Source organism: Sebastes fasciatus, chromosome 19, assembly GCF_043250625.1.
Source record: "Sebastes fasciatus isolate fSebFas1 chromosome 19, fSebFas1.pri, whole genome shotgun sequence".
In the NCBI taxonomy this organism is placed as follows: domain Eukaryota; kingdom Metazoa; phylum Chordata; class Actinopteri; order Perciformes; family Sebastidae; genus Sebastes; species Sebastes fasciatus.
Window position 1 is genome coordinate 25493519 of NC_133813.1, and position 19994 is coordinate 25513512.

The following is a 19994-nucleotide window of genomic DNA, read 5'->3' on the forward strand; positions in this document are numbered from 1 at the left end:
GTCCAAAAGCTACAAATCTTTAAGAAGAAGAAGCTTTAATAAGTTGAGGGGCCTTCTTATTTTACCACAATATGTAGAAGTCTAACAGAAATGACTTGTGTCCTCCTAACTGCTTCAGTGTCCCAACCTCTTCCTCGTATATTCTCAATTTGTCAACTTCTTCTTCTGGGAAAATGTTCACTTTCCTGCTCCTATTTTATTGTGTGTGCGTGTGTGTGTGTGTGTGTGTGTGTGTGTGTGCGCTGTGGGCTCTACTTGATCTGTTGTTTGCGCAACACAATCACATTTCTTTTAAGCGACAGGGTGTCTAGACACACACGTGACCGGGCGCGTCAATGCGCACTGGAGAGACTGAGACTAGAGAGACTGGAGACGGAGACGGAGAGAGCAAGGGCACCCACAACCAAAACCATCCGCCTCGTTTACAGACATAGAGAGAGAGCCTGCTGCTGACCAACCTACACAGCACGTCGACGGCTCGCTTTTCTTGCTTCTACAGACACAGAAACTTCGTGTGAGATACGAGGTTTTGGATTATTGAATCTTTTTAAAGGATTCGTCTCCGAGGCTCGTCGGTGCGAGGACGGATCACCAACCCGAGGGTCTCTCTATAGCTTTTCTCCCAGAGCTTTCAACCCGGCTGAGAGAGAACCAGACCTGGATCTGATCCCCGGCTCTCAGCAGACCACATCCTCTGCAGACCAGACGCATATTTAGACGATAACGGATAAAAGAAGAAGAAGCCCGCTGGAGAGACTACTCTACTCTACTCTCCTCTACTCTGCGCAGTCGGATCAAGGATTTTGTGGATTAATGCTCTTGAAGACACGGTCGGTTTTTCATGGGATAATTGTGACACCGTTTGGGCTCAATTAGGCCCCAGTTTGTCTCATTTCAATCCACAGCCAATGCGCACAAACAGAAAGATGTTCTGACATTATTTTGATGCTGAAAGAATCGGATCGCAGAGTGTTTTTAAAGTGAAGCACATTCATGCCTCCGTGTTCGAGCAGAGCTGTATTATACTGCTAGATTCATCTCTATAGGCTGGTGTTAACCGCCTGGAGGAGGTGATGGTTGTTTCTCCTCGGAGGAAGAGCTGACTGTCCCGGGATCCTCGGCTGCTGCTCTCCGGTGATCTCTCCGGTGCTCCAGTGTGCGGCAGAAGGCGACAGAGACTGGCGGATGCTCCAGATCTCCTCTGCTTCTCCTCCGGATCCCAGTTTCTCCACCGTCTTCTGTGTTTCTCTTCAGGCTGCTCGTCACTGCCTGGATTCGGACCCCGGAATCTTCATGATTTGCGGACACCATGCTCGTTTTTTAGCCGGGGAACCCTCTTTTCGTCCCGCATGTTTAGGACCAAACGATCGGGGCTCGTCCGGCGACTCTGGAGGAGCCGTGCGCCCGCGGAGGGCGACGGGGAGGCGGATAGAGGGTCGCATGGCTCCGGGGGCTGCTGCATGGGCAAAACCACGAAGGTGGCCAAGTCCAGCGCCGGGTCCGAGGCGGAACTGAAGGCGTTGACCCACAACATACTGAAGAAGGTCAAAGAAAAACAATTAGAGGTGCTTCTGCAGGCGGTGGAGTCCAAGGGGGGCGCCCGGAGCCCCTGCTTGCTCCTGCCCGGCAGACTGGACGCCTTGGTGGGTCAACAGTCTTACTCTCTGCCCATGCTGCTCTACAAGGTGTTCCGGTGGCCGGACCTCAGGCATTCCTCGGAGCTCAAGAGGCTGTCTTGCTGTGAATCCTACGGGAAAACCAACCCGGAGCTCGTCTGCTGCAACCCGCACCACATGAGCAGACTGTGTGAACTCGGTGAGAATGGATATTCATTATAATATAACCTCCAATAATAACAAAAAAGTTGTGAAAATGTGTTTTTATTATTCTCTGGTGCATGGGGGGCTTAGGACAGATTGAGACACCATTGTGTCATTGTGTCAGAGAATTAGCAGACTCTTAAAGGGGATAATTAGCCTAATTCAGATGACATCATCTCTCTTGGCACTGTTGTCTTGACTTTCCATAAGGTCAAACTGGACCGTGCCAAGAGGTCCTCTTATTCAATATGGTGCCATCAAATTGCGCATCACATTATCTTCTTTCCCCCTCCAATTATTATTATGATGATCATTTATCTTTTAAATGCTACATAATGTGGATTTCTTAATTAGGCTGCATCCTGACTTTAACATGTGTTTTAGAGCTGTTTATTATTCGGTCAATCAGGATATTCCTTTTCTTTTTAAACAAACAACCCATCTGGTATTTCAACATTTCACAATTGGCATTTCCAAAGTGCAAAAAGCGACTCATCCAGAGCTTTACGCTCTTTCCACGGTGAAGTTTCCAGGGCCTGTGTGTGTGTGTGTGTATGTGTGTGTGTATGTGTGTGCTTGCTTGGCGTCCCGGGCCAAAAGAGGCCCGTATCTCAGTTTGTCCTAGACGCTGATAGTGGCCCTCCTGGCGCCAGGCGGCCCCCTGTTTATCTGCCTGCCAATGAAAGGCAATAGCCGCCCGGCCAGCCGGCCTCACTGCCTCTGCTCTGCTCTCCTCTCTTCTCCTCTCTTCTCCTCTCCTCTCTTCTCCTCTCCTCTCTCCTCTGTTCTCCTCTGTTCTCCTCTGTTCTCCTCTCCTCTCCTCTCCTCTCCTCTCCTCTCCTCGCCTCTCCTCTCCTCTCCTCTCCAAGCTGAGCTGACAGACACAAAACCTTTTTCCCACCAGAATGACAACTCTTATCATAAACTGTAGATCTCTCCCTTGTGTTTTTTTTTGCTCATGCTCTGCTTCTTTTTTCCCATGCAGAGTCTCCTCCTCCTCCATATTCGCGCTATCCCATGGACTATCTTAAACCACCAGGTGAGCTGCTGCACGCACACACACATTATTATTATTTGATTTCCTGCAAAACACACACACACACACACACACACACACACACACACACACACACACACACCACACACACCTTAAAGGCCATCTCGTAGTTGTTTTACATTACATACACACTTCCCCTGCTGTGTGTGTGTGTGTGTGTGTGTGTAGGAAACAGCTCCATGTTATGTTGTGATTTATGATAGCAGTGGAGTGGCACGCCTGGCTGGCTGGCTGGCTGGCTGTCTGGCTGGGCAGTTCTAGCATGGCTGGCAGCCAGGGCAGAGCAGCACAAAGTTGAGATACCAGCTATAGACTGACTGGCATGTCACCAGGGGCGTAGTGTGTGTGTCTTCTGGGGGGGGTTGTATTGGTGTGTTGTGAATGGCGACACAGACAGTAACGTCTCCGGTGCCTTTATCAGCTGAATTAATCATCAGGTTGTGTGTCACCGTCCCACATCTCTGTCTGGATGTGTTTTGTTTTCACTGTTTTTTCCCCTCTCCTCTTAACAAGCTTTGATCTTGCTTAATAGTTTTCTCCCCCCCCCACCTGTGCCAGACTCCACACGCTGCTGTGGTTGTCATCTTACTCCCCCAGTGCCGGAAAATGGCATCGGGTTATGTCATCGCCTGTTAAGTCGTTTTTTGAAGTGTGTTAGAATTCAGGCTATAATCAGAATAGTGCAAGACCAGTGAAGAAGTGAAGGAGATGATGCTCTCCGTGTCACAGTTTTTCCTGCTTCTTTGCTCGTTTACCTCCGTCTGTCAGTGCAGGAAAAGCTCAGAGTTGAACAATGAGCGCTCAGCTGACCAGCCGGTCGGCCAGCCAGTTAGTCAGGAGAAGGAGAAAGTGGCTTTCAGTGAGTGGAAACAATAGGAAGTCATTGCAGCTGCAGCTGTGGTTCTTCAAAGCAGTTCCCCCCCCCCCTTCTCTGTCTCTCTGTCTTTATTTACCAGGCTTTCGCGATATTGTTGTACCTGAAAAGCATTTACAAAACCTTATAAAATACAAGCAGAATTAATCGAAAATGATCATCCTCTTCCTCCTGATGAGATGTTGGAAACTTTCCAGCGATGAAAGGAAACGAGGAGGTAAATAGGAAATGCAAGCTGGATGCAGACAAAGGAAATGATTATACAACCCGTGTTACCACCCGGTTTCCCCTCTCAGAGCAAAACTGCAGAAACTTGAATTGCTTTGACTGTGTGGGAATTAAATTTTGCAGAACGAGGCGAGGGAAATATCATCAGGTTGATTCCCAACTTAGTAGAGCTTTTATACTTTAAAAAAAAGTTTCTTTAAAGCCATATTTTTGTCAGTATTTAAGTGGAAAAAGTGCTCTGGATCACCTGTCATGCTATTTCCTCATTCAGTCAGTGCAGCTGCAGTTGTGGTTAATCAAAGGAGACTCTGTCTGTCTGTCGGTCTGTCTGTCTGTATTGGTGAAAGAGGGTGAAAGACAACATATATTAATAGGACAATGGAGCAGGCTGGAGGGTACAGACACACACACACACACAGAGAGATGAGCTTATCATGCAGAAAGACGGGGGGTTTTTCCCCAGTGGCCTCGGGGAGCTGTCAATCATCAGTCCCTTCTCATTACTGGAGGCTATTACTATCCTCCTCTCTGTATTTGCTTTATATTAGGCTGTGTTAAATCATCATGACATTCAGAAAATCTGCATTGATAACTTTTAGAAGGCAGTAAAAAAAAAAAAAAAAGAAATCTGCATGAAGCGGAAGAGCGGATGGATTTTATGATAATGGTTTTATGATTCCAGTGAGCAGGAAGTGGGGTAATATGTGTCCGTCCGCTCCAGCAGCAGCAGCAGCGCTGTGAAAGCAGCCGAGTTAAACGTTAAAAAACGCTACCATGTCTCAGCTCTGGGGAATATAAATCACACACTGTTTAGCGCTTTCTCTCCGATGCCCCCATCAGCCCTGTGGTCAGCTGTGAACTGTTGCCCGGGAGACCGGGGCAAAACGGTGCTGGCTGGCCAATGAAAGCGAGGCAGGCTTGGGCCATCTCGTTACGGTGACCACAAGCAGCACGGGCCGCGTCTGAACGGGGAAGGGTGGCAGGATGGTGGGATGAGGGCTCTGGTCGCCGTTTCTTTATTACTTCTTAGCTACTGCAGCTCAAACAGGAGGCCAATGAGACGCACTGTTAGCTGGAGAGTGGAAGTATCTGACATCCTCCTCCTCCTCGCTGTTTGTGGATTAAATGCATGCTGACTCCCTACTTGCTATATTTCTTCAGTTTGCATCCTTTGTAGTTGTTGCAAAACACCATCCATCGGTACCAACCATGTCATACTGGCTTGTTGGGAAGGAGGCTAAATAACGCTCCAATCGTAAGCTAAATTTTGGCGAAGAAAAACTGGCATGGACATTTTCAAAGGGGTCCCTTGACCTCTGACCTCCAGATATGTTAATGAAAATGGGTTCTATGGGTACCCACGAGTGTCCCCTTTACAGACATGCCCACTTTATGATAATCACATGCAGTTTGGGGCACGTCATAGTCAAGTCAGCACACTGACACACTGACAGCTGTTGTTGCCTGTTGTGCATATTCTTTATGCTAAATGCAGTACCTGTGAGGGTTTCTGGACAATATTTGTCATTGTTTTGTGTTGTTAATTGATTTCCAATAATAGATATATACATACATTTGCATGAAGCAAGCATATTTGCCCTCTCTCATGTTGATAAGAGTATTAAAAACTTGACAAATCTCCCTTTTAAGGTACATTTTGAACAGATAAAATTGTACTCGCGATAAACTATTTTAATCGATTGACAGCCCTGCTTTTTTAGCAGCGCGCTTTAATACGACAGTAGCGTGCATGGCTTGCATTGGAGTGAAGGCGGGCGATCACCACCACACACTGTGGCTCAATGGATAGAACGTGTAGCGCAGCATTGACGTGCAGCGAGAGGAATGTATCATTAGCGAATACCGAGCTACCGGCAGCAGCAGCAGCTCTGCAGCAGAGCTAGCCCGCTCCCAGCGGCGTGCTGCTCCGCTCAACACACACACAGCAGTTTTTTGTTAAAGCCTCCATTCAGGTGTCATGTTGGAACTAGTCTACATTACAAGTCTTAGTGGGAGTTAAGCATTCAGATGCAAAGAGAGGGTAGAGAGAGAGAATGAGTCGTTTTTTTCTTTTCTTGTCTGCCTGCTAGATGCGGCGTGCATTCACGGCGAGCGGCTTTCAAGGCCTCTCTCTGAGATCCGTCTGCCGAGGCAGCCACGAACTTGATGTAGAAACATTTCTGATACACCTTTGCGGTTGTTGTGTTAAAAGCCGGAACGGGAATCGTATTAAGACATCAGACAACCAGTTTGGATCTCTATTAAAAAAGAGGAGACCCAGAAGAGCACACTTGATTATTGAGCAGGGATCTCCAGCCCCGAACCCTCGCCTCGGTCATTAGCAGAAACCAATACAGCTCCTTCCAGATCAGCAGCTCGTCTACGCAGAGATGCGGCTCTTACGTTCCTCCTGAAGCAGTGGATTATGGGGGATTATCGAGGGTGTAAGAAACTCTCCTCTGCAAGTCTTCCCTGTGTGTGTGAGAGTGTGAGCTTCGTCGTCAGCGTCTTCATTAGGCATTGATTTCACCCGAGTGATTGACGATCTCACAGCTGCTGCTTTGCCTTCTCCCCTCACACACACACACACACACAGGAACACACACAGTGCTAATTCAAAGTCTTTCTCTCTCTCTCTCCGGTAGATTCTCCAGACTCTGGACCTTCATCCAGTGATACTGGGGGAACGACATACTCAGCCCCTGTGGGGCTTTCAGGTAAATACTCTCATCTTTTTCTACCGTCCCTCTCTTTTTGAAAGTTATTTTCCTCCTCTGTTTTCTTTTCCGTCTCCTGTGCATACCTCTCAACACACATCTCCCCTCCATACTTGTGATGATGAAGCAGTGATTGTGGGGGGGCCCCTTGCTTCCCCTCTGTAATAAAAAAAAGGAGGGTGGTGTATTTCTCCCACATTCACATCCATTCCCTCCCTCCTGGCTCTTTGAACAACGCTCCTCTTCTTCTCCTCTTCCTCTCCGTGTTATGTTGTAATGGAAGACAAACATGCCGAACCGTTGTTTGGAGAAGAATATGCTCCGTGCGTGCGGCATTGTGGGGAGAAAATAGCAGCGAAAAGAGGCTCCTCCGACTGACATGTTTGTTTGGGTGTGTTTGTGCGTACAGGGGATGTCTTTGTGGACTCTCCTCCGGGCTCTCTGTGTGTGGATAAGAGCGGGACACAGGCGCCTTTCTTTCTTCCGTCTCTCATGCAGGACGTGTTTCGGGCTTCCTCAGCTTTTCTCCCATAATCCCCTTTGGCAGCGTTGCCTTCCTCGCCCGGCGCCCTGTCCGCAGGCTACAGAATAAGATGGTGTTCAGGACAGAGAGAGAGAGAGAGAGAGAGAGAGAGAGAGAGAGGGAGGGAGATTGCTCTGCTGTTCTCTGCTTTCCTTTTGCCTCAGATGGTTCTCATTACCGGGCCTTTAAAGCCTGTTTTATGTCAGTTGGTGTTCGCTGCCCATTCCACCCCCCCCCCCTCCTTTGTTTGGTGCTAGGGGGGTTAGCTTGACTGCCTGCATGTGTCTGTGTGTCCCTAGATGGGGGAAGAGATTGGAGCAGTGCTTACAAGAACAGAGGAAGTAAAATATCTCTCTTCTCCTGTCCTCCACACCTTCAGATGGACACCAAAGTGTGCATTAACTAAAGACACATTTCAGACCCAGTTCAAACTATGAAACCCTAGAAGTGGAGTCTTAACAGGCGCCCCCATGCTCCCTCCTTCCCTCCCTCATCGAGGCGTACCGTCCTCCTCCTCCACCTCTCCTGTTTTCCTTCCTGGCGAGGATGACATGGCAGCGAGCGCTCCAGTGAATGGGCCTCCTCAGTAAAAGCAGTAGAGGTAGAAAAGGCTGGGGCGGGATGGCTGAAGGTCTCTGCCCTCATGATTTCCCTGGCAGGCCAAGAAAAAAAAAAGGCTGCTCCAGTCCATTCCTCCTCCCCTCATACTCCCTCCCTCCCTGCTTCCCTCCTTCGCTCCCTCCCTCTGGGGCCCTGACAAAAGAAACATGGCTCTCCCAGAGGCCCGCTGCTGACCTTCTAATTCACTCACTCTGCCCTTTTTATGTTCTTCTCCAGACGTATTTACAGAGAGGAAGAAGGAAGGGAGACGATGGAAGGAGGGTGGCAAAGATTTGAAGGAGTTGTTCTGTTACTTTTTTGCATTGTAGTAGAAAAAGTAAGACATTTAGCAGTTATACTTCAGAAAAAATACCCCAAAAAGACCCTTGTTCATCTACAAACCCTAGTTCAGACAGAGCTGATGAGGTTAGAGATAACATCCTCCTCTCCCGTCTTTCCTTTTTTTTTTATTCTCCCTGTTTATCCATCTTGAAAAAAGCCAAGAGCGTCCAGGCTGGAAGGAGTTAAGTGAGCTGCGACAGCGACAAGCGCAAATGCAAACTAGGCTGCCTGCCAGGCTACCAGCTCCAAAGCTCCTCTCGCTGGCTCACGTCATCAGCCTGGAACAGAGCAGAGAGGAGGGAAGAGAGGAGGGAAGAGGAGGGTGGTGGGGGGAGGGGGGGGGGCGTCGATGGCTGGAGGCCTGGAGCTGGGAGTCAGGGTGCTGATCGTGGTTTGAGCTGGCGTGAGGGCTTAGCTCTGAGGTTTAGGTTCGCCCAGGAACTGAGGAGAGAGATCAAGAGGGAGATTTAGAAATGGGAGACCGGGTCGGGGTTAAGAGGGCGCTGGATTGTTGGTTATGAATCTGTGGAGTGTTAAGTAATATTTAAACTTGTTAGAGACGAGATTGTTTGCGAGCAGCTCTAGTGGCACCAACGTACACCCAGACGTCCATCTTGTCAAAGAGGTCTGGAACAAGTTGTCTTATAGGAAATACCCCTGTGTGGATGTGTGTGCTCGACGGCTGGGTATCATTTTAAAATGTTTCTATGCTAGTGACGCTACGGTGTCTGAGTTTTGGTACCACATACGGAAACAATACTTTGACCAATTAAGACGGAGAATCCAAATGTTCTCGCGTGTTAAAAGTTGTCTTATCACAAGCAGCCGATCAAGAACTTTGCCTGAATAGATTTGTCTTAAATCTGGCACAATCTGATTAAAGATGAAGTAATCTGGATTATGAATCTGATTGATGGTATTTTATAATCAGTGATATGGACACATTTCAGTTGGTCCAAAGTAGGGCTGCATTGCGAAGCTTCGAATACCTTTGAATATTTGTCACCGAAGCTTCAGAGCCCAAAAAATGGTATTCAGGTTCAGCAATAGTCTAAAGAAGTACTCATGAGCATCCCGGCTGTAGTGTGTACATTTCATCTTCTTTAAAGGCGAGTTATAGACGTGTGTTTGTGCCCAGCTCGTATTGGCTGTGTAGCATCGGTGTGTGTGTGTATGTGTGTCGGTGGCGTGCCTGATGGTGCCATCGGGGACTGACCCGGAGTGTCTGTGTGTAAGAGGATCCAGTCGGGCTGCGGTGACATGTACGCACACACACCGGCGCGTTTTCACACATACACACAGACGGGGCAGATAGAATGACCTGGTGCGAGCCCTGGCGCACGGCCGACTGTCACACAGGCGCTTCCTCCCACTGCAGGTTAAATTTAGGCCCCAGTTGTATTCTTATACCACCAGCAGCCAGTCACCTCGCTCGACAGACAGTCGGCCAGCAGCGCTTCAGTCAGTCAATTAGTCATCCGGTGAATCGGCTGGAGGTATAACCTTCATCAGGGGCTCTGACAGAGATTAAATTTAGTCCTGGCACCTCGGCTCATTAAATCAAAACTAGTTCTGCCGCTGTCATACAGAAGAAACGGCCCATTTTTGGTGCAAGTTTTTTTTACAGGAAGTGAGCTTTATGTTATACATCACCGATGCTAAGACACAATCTTTACGGGAGGCTAATTTCCAGCAATCAAGTCAGAGACAGAGCGCCCTCAGTCTCCCTCCTCTCTCTCTCTCTCTCTCTCTCTCTCTCTCTCTCTCGGCATTCCTGCCTTGTTTGGGTTAGCAGAAAGAGGAAAGGGCTGCGCAGGATATGACCTCATGTCTTTGAGGAAAAGGGGAGCGGACAGGGAGGCAGCCGAGGCCTCTTCTTGACAGAAAACAAACACTGGAGTGCACCAACCAGAAAGAAGGAGGCAGTAAAACAGAAAAAAAAAATTCTAGAAAGATAGAAATGTATATGTAGCCTGGTAGAGTTGCTATGGAAACGAGTTTAAAGAGGACCTATTATGCTTTTGTGATTTTCCCTTTCTTTGTAAAGTTTTTAGTGCATGTAAAAGGTCTGTAAAGTTACAAAGCCCAAAGTCCACGCCAAAGGGAGTTACTCAGAAACACCGCTCCCGAACTGCCTGAAACGCCTCGCTTGAAGTCCCGCATTTTCTTCTGTAACGTGGTGATGTCACCAAGTAACATGTCCCCAAACAAAGCAAGTTAGAGCAAAGCTGAGGTGGTGCAGCAGAATATGAGAAAAATGAAGCGTTTTTTGAACATTAAAGCATGTTAACATGTTCGAGTAGAAACCCAAAATACAAATATGAACCTGAAAATAAGCGTAGGTCCTCAATAAGAGAAAATGAACTCCATAGAACAGTTTCTGCTTTGGTTGAATGTTTTTTCTCCAACCGTAAGAGGAAGGAGTGAAGTAGGGAGAGAAGATGGCGGCTTTGGGTGGAGGGAGAGATGGCCGGCAGCTCTGCTCTGTTCTCTGTAATTTGGAGGCCGTGTGTTCAGCCAGCGAGTTGAGCGGAGCAGAGCCGGGCCGCTCCGAGCCGCGGCCAGGATCTCTCATTACTCCCCACTTCCTCTCCTTGCGCGGCAGCCAAGCCGCCTCTTGGCAAGGGACTTAATTTTGGTTTTGGCCGTCCTCTCTTCCCCACCCTGTGTCATTATGCTGCACAAATCGAAAAAACAGCACGCGGAGGATGGAGAGAGGTTGAGAGAGAGAGAGAGAGAGAGAGAGGGGAAAAAAAGAGTGTGCCTAGCTTGTTTTGGTGCTGAAGATTTTCTCCGATGAGATCCTGTGTTGTTTCTTAGCGTAGCATCATTTACAGTTAGCCCACCTTTAGCATCAGCCGGTGTATTGAAAGGTGGGCTATGCAGATGTGGCTCCGAGCCAGAGCTGGAGGGAAGCCCAGAACCAGATGAACATTGTTTTGGTTTCGCAGTCACTCTGTGGAAGTGGATTTTGACATTACCTCAATGTACGAAGATATGAAAGAGAGACTGAGTGTGTGAAGGAGGATAAAGGAGGAAGGGAGGGAGAACGTCCCCTTTAGCGGGATGAAGACGGAAATGGAAATAAGTGGAGACACATTCCTGTAAACCTGTGTGTGTGTGTGTGTGTGTGTGTGTCAGATTTCTAGTGTGACACCCTCCCGCCTGCTCATTCATGTAGTCAGTTTGTCTCTGAAGGTCTGGACTGGAGGTCTTTATCTCAGTAGCCACATCTCTATCACAGACCCCACACACACAGAGTTGCATACATTTTAATAACAGCTAGGGCTGTCAAAGTCAACGCGTTAATAACTCATTAACGCAAAATCGCTTTAACGCCACTAATTTCTTTAACGCATCAATGCAATCGGTCTTTCAGGGGTTGTAGTGGGCTCAGTTTTAAAGCAAGAGTGAAGATACTGGCATCGTATTAAACTAGAAAACATAAGTGATCCATTGGCACCGCGTCATGTACCCATGTTGTCATACTAGCTTGTTGGGAAGGAGGCTAAATAACGCTGCAAACTTACGCTACATTTTGGCGATGAAAAACTGTCATGGCCATTTTCAAAGGGGTCCCTTTGCCCTCTGACCTCAAGATATGTGAATGTAAATGGGTTCTATGGGTACCCACGAGTCTCCCCTTTACAGACATGCCCACTTTATGATAATCACATACAGTTTGGGGCAAGTCATAGTCAAGTCAGCACACTGAGCACAGTTTGAAAAGATAAAAAATGTGCGATTTCTCATGATTAATCATGGACAATCATGTGATTAAATACTTTAATCGATTGACAGCCCTAATAACAACACAACAAAAGCTCAGAGTGCACACACAACTGGTTCCGCTGGTCGTCTCCCCTCTCCGTGTCTGTTATTTAGTTCCCACGGTGTTTTAGCTCCACAACAATGTGGGCGATTGTTGGGCTTGTCTGTCCATCTGTCCGTAGCAAGTGATCCTCTCTGACTTGTTTGCAAAAGTGAGCTGATGACATCATCGCAGCCTGCCTGGCACCGCGTGTCCCAACTAGCTAGTGTTTATTTGTCCTGTCACCCTGGGAAAGCTGGGCTGCAGGGGATGGTTGTGTGTGTGTGAGGGTCAGCGTGATGAAGTGTTGGAATAATAACTCCGCAGGAAAGAGATGTTAAAGGGTGATAAAATGTTTTTTTTTTTTGTTTTTTTAAATGTACCATGCTGTAGTTTTATGATAATCCAAATGGAAGATGCTGCCCCAATTAATTATGAATCCATCCTATATTTGATCTCAAACTGAGATAAACGCCGTGCCCGAGCAGTATCAAGATCATGTACATCATGTAATTATAGCAGGAACTTCCACTCAGAGAAAATTATACCGTAGACGAAGGCTTTAGGAAAACATTTTCTTCTTCCTTATCTTCTCCCGGGCCGTGGCCGGATGGTTCATGTTAGAGATGGCGTGTCTGCAACTCATTCTCTCTATCTGTGTTTCTGCGAGGAGTCAGATTTGTAGATAGCGAAACTGTGCCACTCCCCTGTGTGGTTTTCCTGCCATCAGGGCTTATTTAGGTTTCCTGAAGTGGGGAGGTGTGGGGGGACTTTACATCTTCTTACGTAACCACCCTAAAGAGGCACTTCCTCTGTCAGCTACTACCATCTCTCTGCCTCTACTTGTCTACCTGCTGGGGCTGAACAATGCCTCATTTTTTTCGTCATTTTGGGGGCATTACGGGGCAAAGAGTATATTTTTTTGACAGCCACGGATCGAAAACGCTTATTGTATTTATAATATTTTATTGTTCAACACAGGCAATTTTGGTAGAATATGACAATAGAATAGAAATAACTTGTTTTTTCTTTTGCACGGCACTTTGTAGGCCGGACGTTTTACTGGTGTCCAGTAGTTTCGCTTTCAGTCCAAAATGGCGGAAGCGTAGCTTTGTTGCTGGGCGCTGATGTTACAATGGAACGAACGATTGACTTTCACTTCTTGGCAATATATTATTGTTCTTCGATTACGGTTCCACGATAACATGGCCCTGCTGCCGTGGGTCGGGGGCCGGTGTTATCAGCGTTAACCGCTGTATGAGCGCTGTGCAGTGCGGTGCCGATAAGCTAGCCAGTGAATCACACACAAGAATGAAGTACTCTATTGGTATCAGTATCTCTGGCATCTTAATGTTTTAAATGATACCCCTACTGAGGAGTACTACAGTGCAGTCAAGCTGATAAACAACATGATTTAGCCTGATTTAATGACATTTTGGTTACAGGTTTCATGCTCTTGTGCAACGACCAGTAACCAACCACAATCATTCTAAGAGCAGATTGACTCATCTATCTTTCAACAGTACAAAAAAAAAAATTAGACCGCGTGCAGCCGATGGCTTAAACCTACAAAGCTGCAGTGTATGGATGTGAGACAAGGCCACTCCTCTGTCTCCACCGCACAGAACGGACCTGACCTTTCTTTTTCCGAAGGGCTCGTCTGTCATTGAGTAAGAAGTAGAATGATCAACAGGCAACAAGCCCGCCGTTGAGGACTCTTACTATACTACTACTACTATATTTACTTGTAGTAACTCGAAAAAATCAGCGAGACCATAATGTTCTGGTGAACACAGAGAGAGAGAAATGCTTTCATTAGAGGCACACACTCAGGGCTGAACATATACGGCGTGGCAGGGAGAACAAAAGGAATGCCTCCAGGGTGACCCTTGACCTTTGGAATAGACTTTCCCCGGCTCGAGAGAGGGTGTTGACTTAGAAAATAAGGCACCATGAAGAGTCCTTCCTTCCCCCCGGAGCTGTTTCCTTCATGTCTTCCCGATTCCTCTCCTCAGCCGCTGTGAGTGTGTGTCTGATGACGACAGGGTCATTACATGTCTGAGGCGAACACACACACACACACTCAAACACACACACACACACACATATATATAGGGCTCTGAGGGATCGATACGAGACTCGTTCTCAGGAGCCTCCTCACTATTTACCCATGTTGATAGTGTTGTGTCCAGGAGTGAAGGTTGAACATTGTGTGTGTGTGCATGAGGGTGTAGGCGTGTTGACTCCTAAGTATAGTAGTGACCTGCTGTGTGTGTGTGTGTGTGTGTGTGTGTGTGTGTGTGTGTGTGTGTGTGTGTGTGTGTGTGTGTGTGTGTGGAGTCAGACGGAGGTAATGATTAACCTTTCCAGACTGGCCCTGAGAGAAGCACCCAGTCTGTCGTCGCCCCCCCCCCCCCGTCCTCTCAGCCGTCCCTCCTCCCCTCAACCAGTTGTCTCAGCTAGCATGGCGTCCACTCTTTAAGACCTTGGACCATTAAAATCCACAGGGGAGCTAGCAGTGTGTGTCTATTTGCTGTGTGCTGTGGTTTAAATATTTTGCATTGCACGGGGGGTTTATTTAATCACAGATATTCACCCCCCCTCTCCCCCCCTCCTACCTCGCAGACCATAAGCTGATCATCCATTAAATACCTAGAAAACATGGAAGCAATATGCTGTTTTTGTTTGCACAGTGGTGCTAATGGCCAACATCCACATTAGACCTCACCAGCTGCTTTTTCTTACAAAAAAAATTGCTTTTAACAAGGCCTGTTATCATTTTTATCATCCGTGATCACATGGCGCACACCAATCTGCTCCATCTCTCAGCTACATTTGAGCTCTTGCGTCATAGTGCGGCAGCAGCAGGGAAAGTCTTTTATTTGGATGGGGGTTTATGTGTGGGCCCCATGGGACAAACCAGACTGGGACAGACTGGCAGCAGACTGGAGCGGAGCAGAAAGGGCCGGGGGGTGACAGATGGCCTCAGGCTGCCAGCTAGCCCCGCTTATCTCCGGCGAGGAGAAGCCCGAGACACACACAGGCTGAAAGGCCGCGGAGCAGACGAGCAGGTGAGGGCGGCAGACAGATAGACGGACTAATGCTCCGATAGGCAGACGTCCAGAGACAGTGCAGACAGATGTACAGACGAGCTCCGCGAACGCTCGGGGGGCCCGCAGCAGACGGAAACACGCCAAGGACAGACGACTCTGACGACACCGTCTGACACACACACCTATGCGAGAAGCACCTGAAATCGTGTCGGAGCGTAACGCGAGGAGCACGACCGGCAAATGTGTTAAAAATTCAAATTCAGTTAAATGAGCCTTGCGCTTGGAACAAGGTGTGTGGATACGGTGCCACTCACATTAGTGTGTGTGTGTGTTTATATACAGTATGTGTGGGGTTCTGTCTTCAGCAGCATTACTCATGAGGTGTAAGCTCATCTGCTGTCAGGACAAGCTGTGAACATATTCTTCACAAGGCTGCGCCCCACAGATGGAGGAGTCTGTCTGTCTGGCGTTCTCTCTGCTGATAGACTGAACAGGAAAAAAAAAAAAAAGTGTGGTTTTGTTTACCTGTAAAGTCACAGTTTGAGCTGGACTAATATTTATTTTGGTGTCATTTGTCCGTCTCTCAAATTAGCTTTCAGATGGTCTCTTATCTAACCGCTGCTGTGCTATTTTATACTTCTACTCCACTACATCTCAGAGGGAAATAGGACAGAGGCCATGATAGTTTTTCCTCACCAAAATTTAGTTTGGAGCATTATTTAACCTGACATGGTTGGTACCGTTGGAGTCATTAGGTTTTTCTAGTTTTCATGACACCAGTATCTTCCTTCTAGCTTTAAAACGGAGCCCGCCACAACCTGAAATGCGTTAAACAAATAAGTAGCGTCAAACGAATTTGCATTAACGTGTCATTATCACGTTAACTTTGACAGCCATAGTTTTTAACTCTTTCTTTCTACTACTCAGCCGGTGAAAACAGTCGAATAATGACATTTGTGGCTCTGGAGGAAGTCTGAGCAATTATGTCATATTGATGTCATCATGGTTATCTCAGTTTGGACTTCGAAACTATAACAGAAGGTCTAACGAAAGAGGTTATGGAGTTGCATTGTGGGAAGTGTAGTGTTTTTGGGGGCTTGACCCATTCTAGAGGGGGGATATCTCCGCGGATTATTGACTTTAACCGTTCTTTTTTTAATCTCTCTTCTCGGCAAGAAAGGCCTTGTAATGTTTTATTTCTACATTGTGGTATTGCAGAAGAATACGTCTTGCACCGCTGCTTTACTAGCTGACCCCTTCATGTTTTCCTCTGTTGTTTTTCCGTCTCTCTTCAACCCCTTTGCTTTCATCCTTCCCTCGCTTTTCTCTCCTCTGTGGTTCTCTCTTTGCTTCCAGTCAGAGTTTCTGAGAGGAGGAGAGGGAGGGGGAGCGGGGCAGTTAGTGCAGTCCTGAATAGCAGGGTGTTTTCAGGCTGCAATGACAGGCTCAGACAGGCAGCCGCTCTAATGACCTCTGACGCCAGGCCCTGTCTCTCCCAGCAATAACAAACACACACAGAAACACACACGCACAGAAACACACACACACACACACACACAGGGCCCCACAGGTGAGCTCCACCAGCAGGCCCTCTGTCAGCTGTTAAGGAGAAGGATGCTTTGGACTTTTCTTATCAACCCCGGCTGTTCCTGCACGTACATGCAAAGCAGACCCGAGATCGGAGACTCTGTCTGACATCACAAAAGACACTTTCTGTCTCTTATCTCAAAGATAAATGCCTTTTTCCCTCCATTTAGTCCAAGGTAGATAGCCGGGTACTTAGTTTCCCCCTGCACCCCATGAGGACGGATTTACGATAAACTCCCCGAGGCTCGGCTCTGACCAACTTCAAAGAACACAGCCCCTCTTGTTTTATGGAAGGCATGCTTTCAGTTTTTCTTCCCCCCCCCAACCCCCTCCTCTCTGTTTCTGTCTATCTTCTCCCAGTGTTGTCTTTTTCTTTCCTTTTTTTCCCCTGCGTCTAATGAAGGCTAATGACAGGCCGCGGTGAGTCCGCTCAGGCCCGGCAGAGATCCTGCCGCATTAACGTTGCAGTTTGTCTCAGACGGGACCTTCCAAATTACCGGTTACATTCACAGCCACCGCCAGATGAAACGAGGAAGGGGGGGAGGACGGGGGCGACTGAAATGGCTCTGAGAGGGGGCTCTGTTAATTTTTTCCCTCACATACATTTCCCCTCCTTCAGCTTTTCTTAACCCTTGAATGTGTCTTTCATCGCGGCTGTATTTGTGTGTGAGACGAGAGGAAGAGATTGTCGAGCGGCTGATAGGAGTCGCAGCAATTAGGTGACGACCCTAAAAGCACAAGAGAGGAAGCAAAGTTGCAAAAGTAACAGTCGAAATATGTGAAAAGCATTCCTTCTCTTCCCCACCCCGCCCCCTCTTTCTTTCCTCTCGCGCTCTCTCCGTCTCCCTCTATTTCCCTCGCGCCTGACTGGCTCCCACTTTTCTAGCTGGGAGTAGCTGGGAGCCAGATTTCTGTGGAATAGAGATATGAGGGGGGGAGCGGGACGGCGCAGGAGGCGCACTAAAGGGAGACGGGAGAGGGCGGAGGAGGAGGAGGAGGGGGTTTGGAAACTGGAGCATGGCCAATGCTACACTTCTTTTACGCTCAGGGGAAACTTTAGACTGGAGAGGCCTGGCTTGTCAACGATTCAGACACCAGGGTTTGAGAGTTAACGGCCTGGCTCGCTCGCCAGCTAAACGCTGTGTGCTCCGCCGTGGACAGGGAATGGTTTATGTGTTTATGTGAAAAGTCACATGTCTTGTTGTATCTTTCAACATGAATTCAAAGATTGCGTTTATAATGTCCTCCAGCAGGGTGAAGCATGTTGCCGTGTAGAGACAGTTGACGTCACTACATTGTTGGCCACGCCGCTACAAAAATACAGCGAGCCAGACAGAAGATAAGCATTTAATGCTTAGACAAATATTGTGCTGCGTGTGGACACTTGCCTGCCAATGTCTCCGAGTTGCTTCTCTTGTCTGAAGTCCAGGAATTCCAACATGGTTTTACTGCGTGGCAGAAATTGAGGATGAGTTTGAGGATTGAGTTTAGTTTTGGCTCTTGACTGAAGCTGGGGACACGCCAAGCCGACATCAAAGAACCAGCGCTGACGAAGGCCACCCGTTGAGTCGCCTCACGTCGCCTTTGCAATTGCACTCGAACACACCGCAAAGACTACAGCCGACGGCCAGTTAGCACGTACAGTCTGCGCCTGCGGGAGATGAAATAACTCTCCACACCAGCAGGTGGCGGTAGTCTGTATTTGTCATTCAAAAAGAGAAAACAGAAGACCGAGGACTGCTGATATACAAGCCGTTGTTATGATACGTACATGAAACAAAGCGGCTGTTTGCCGACCATTTTCACACCGCTCTCACCCACCACTTACTCACCACACACTCTTGGTGTGTCAGGGCCTTAAAGCTGGTTCCCAAAACAGGGATGAGGAAGAAGTTGTGCAGAAGTAGCAATGTTTGGTGTAGCCCCATCTTTCCCTCCTCTCTTCTCATTTTCTTTATGATCTTTGTATTTTACTGTCTAATGTTTCAGTGTCATCATGTTAACTGACCATCTCCTCTTCTCTGTGTTCCCTTCAGATTCCCTGGCATTGCAGGAGTCTGGCGATAGGGCCCATTGGTGCGTGGTGGCATACTGGGAGGAGAAGACACGTGTCGGGCGCCTCTACTCAGTCCAGGAGCCCTCTCTGGACATCTTCTACGATCTACCTCAGGGGAACGGCTTCTGCCTGGGCCAGCTCTGCTCCGACAACAAGTCCCAGCTGGTGCAGATGGTGCGGGCCAAGATTGGCTATGGCATCCAGCTGACGCGTGAGCCGGACGGGGTGTGGGTCTACAACCGCAGCTGCTACCCCATCTTCATTAAGTCGGCCACACTGGACAACCCGGACTCGCGCACGCTGCTGGTGCACAAGGTGTTCCCCGGTTTCTCCATCAAAGCTTTTGACTATGACAAAGCCGGCAGCCTGCAGAGGCCGAACGACCACGAGTTCACGCAGCAGCCTCGCACGGGCTTCACGGTGCAGATAAGCTTTGTGAAAGGTTGGGGACAGTGCTACACGAGACAGTTCATCAGTAGCTGCCCGTGCTGGTTGGAAGTCATCTTCAACACCCGATAGCAGCAGCTTTCCTCTTCTTCACCCTCCTCGCCCCTCACAAACAGACTACACCCACTTTTCCTTTTTTTGTTGTTGTTCCAGAGGTTCAAACAGAGAAAAAAAAGTTTTAAAAGAAGAAGAAGAAGAAGAAGAAAGTACAAAATTCTGACGGACTTTGTTTAATAAATGACTAAGATTTAATTAAATGAAATAAGAAGCGAAAAATGTATTTTATGTTATATATAAATATATTATTAATTGTAAATATGAAGACGTTTTATATGCATCATTATTTATGTATTGTGCAATGTGTTGATGAGAAAAAGAAAATAAGATGCACTTTGCTTAATATAAATGCAAAACAAAGAAATGCCAAAATAAAAAAAAAAATACAAATAATATTTCTTGTCAGGTCTCTATGTTTTATCTTGTGGTGGTTTCAATCAGTTTTTCAATATTTGTTTTTTATGATTTTGAAATCTATTTTTTATGTCAGAATCGATATATTTGCTTCATTTGAGTCTCTCCGGAGGTAGAAGGAAGTTACTACTTTTATTGTTGTAGTCAAAGTAACGTGAGATCATATCCGTTCCGTATCCGTCAACCAAACAAACCGCAGCGAGCAGCAGCGAACCAAAACTAGAAAGTAGAAAATGTTGGAGGGTCCACATGGATACGACCTGCACTCTCACGTGTTAAATCCAGCGTGGTAAACACTAAACATCTTTCCTATACAGTAAAGGATGGAAACACTTTGGGTTTCACACATTGACAGGAAAAGCAGAGCTAGACATCACGGCTAAAGCTGCATGCTAACTCTGTCACGGA

General features: G+C 47.6%; 1 protein-coding gene across 1 annotated transcript; it reads left to right on the forward strand.

Annotated features, from left to right (window-relative positions):
• Positions 1-329: 329 nt before the first annotated feature.
• smad7 (SMAD family member 7) lies at positions 330-19565 on the forward strand. Its single transcript, XM_074617190.1, has 4 exons — positions 330-1815; positions 2806-2859; positions 6625-6696; positions 18649-19565. The coding sequence occupies exons 1-4, from the start codon at positions 1350-1352 to the stop codon at positions 19185-19187; spliced, it is 1131 nt and encodes a 376-aa protein (XP_074473291.1). The 5' UTR covers positions 330-1349; the 3' UTR covers positions 19188-19565.
• The last annotated feature ends 429 nt before the right edge of the window (positions 19566-19994 follow it).

Excerpts from the sequence above, each read along its gene's own strand:
- smad7 (XM_074617190.1), top strand. The coding sequence starts at position 1,350 with ATGTTTAGGACCAAACGATCGGGGCTCGTCCGGCGACTCTGGAGGAGC. Across the intron at positions 1,816-2,805 it reads GAGCAGACTGTGTGAACTCG|AGTCTCCTCCTCCTCCATAT; the intron begins GTGAGAATGGAT and ends TTTCCCATGCAG. Across the intron at positions 6,697-18,648 it reads AGCCCCTGTGGGGCTTTCAG|ATTCCCTGGCATTGCAGGAG; the intron begins GTAAATACTCTC and ends TGTTCCCTTCAG.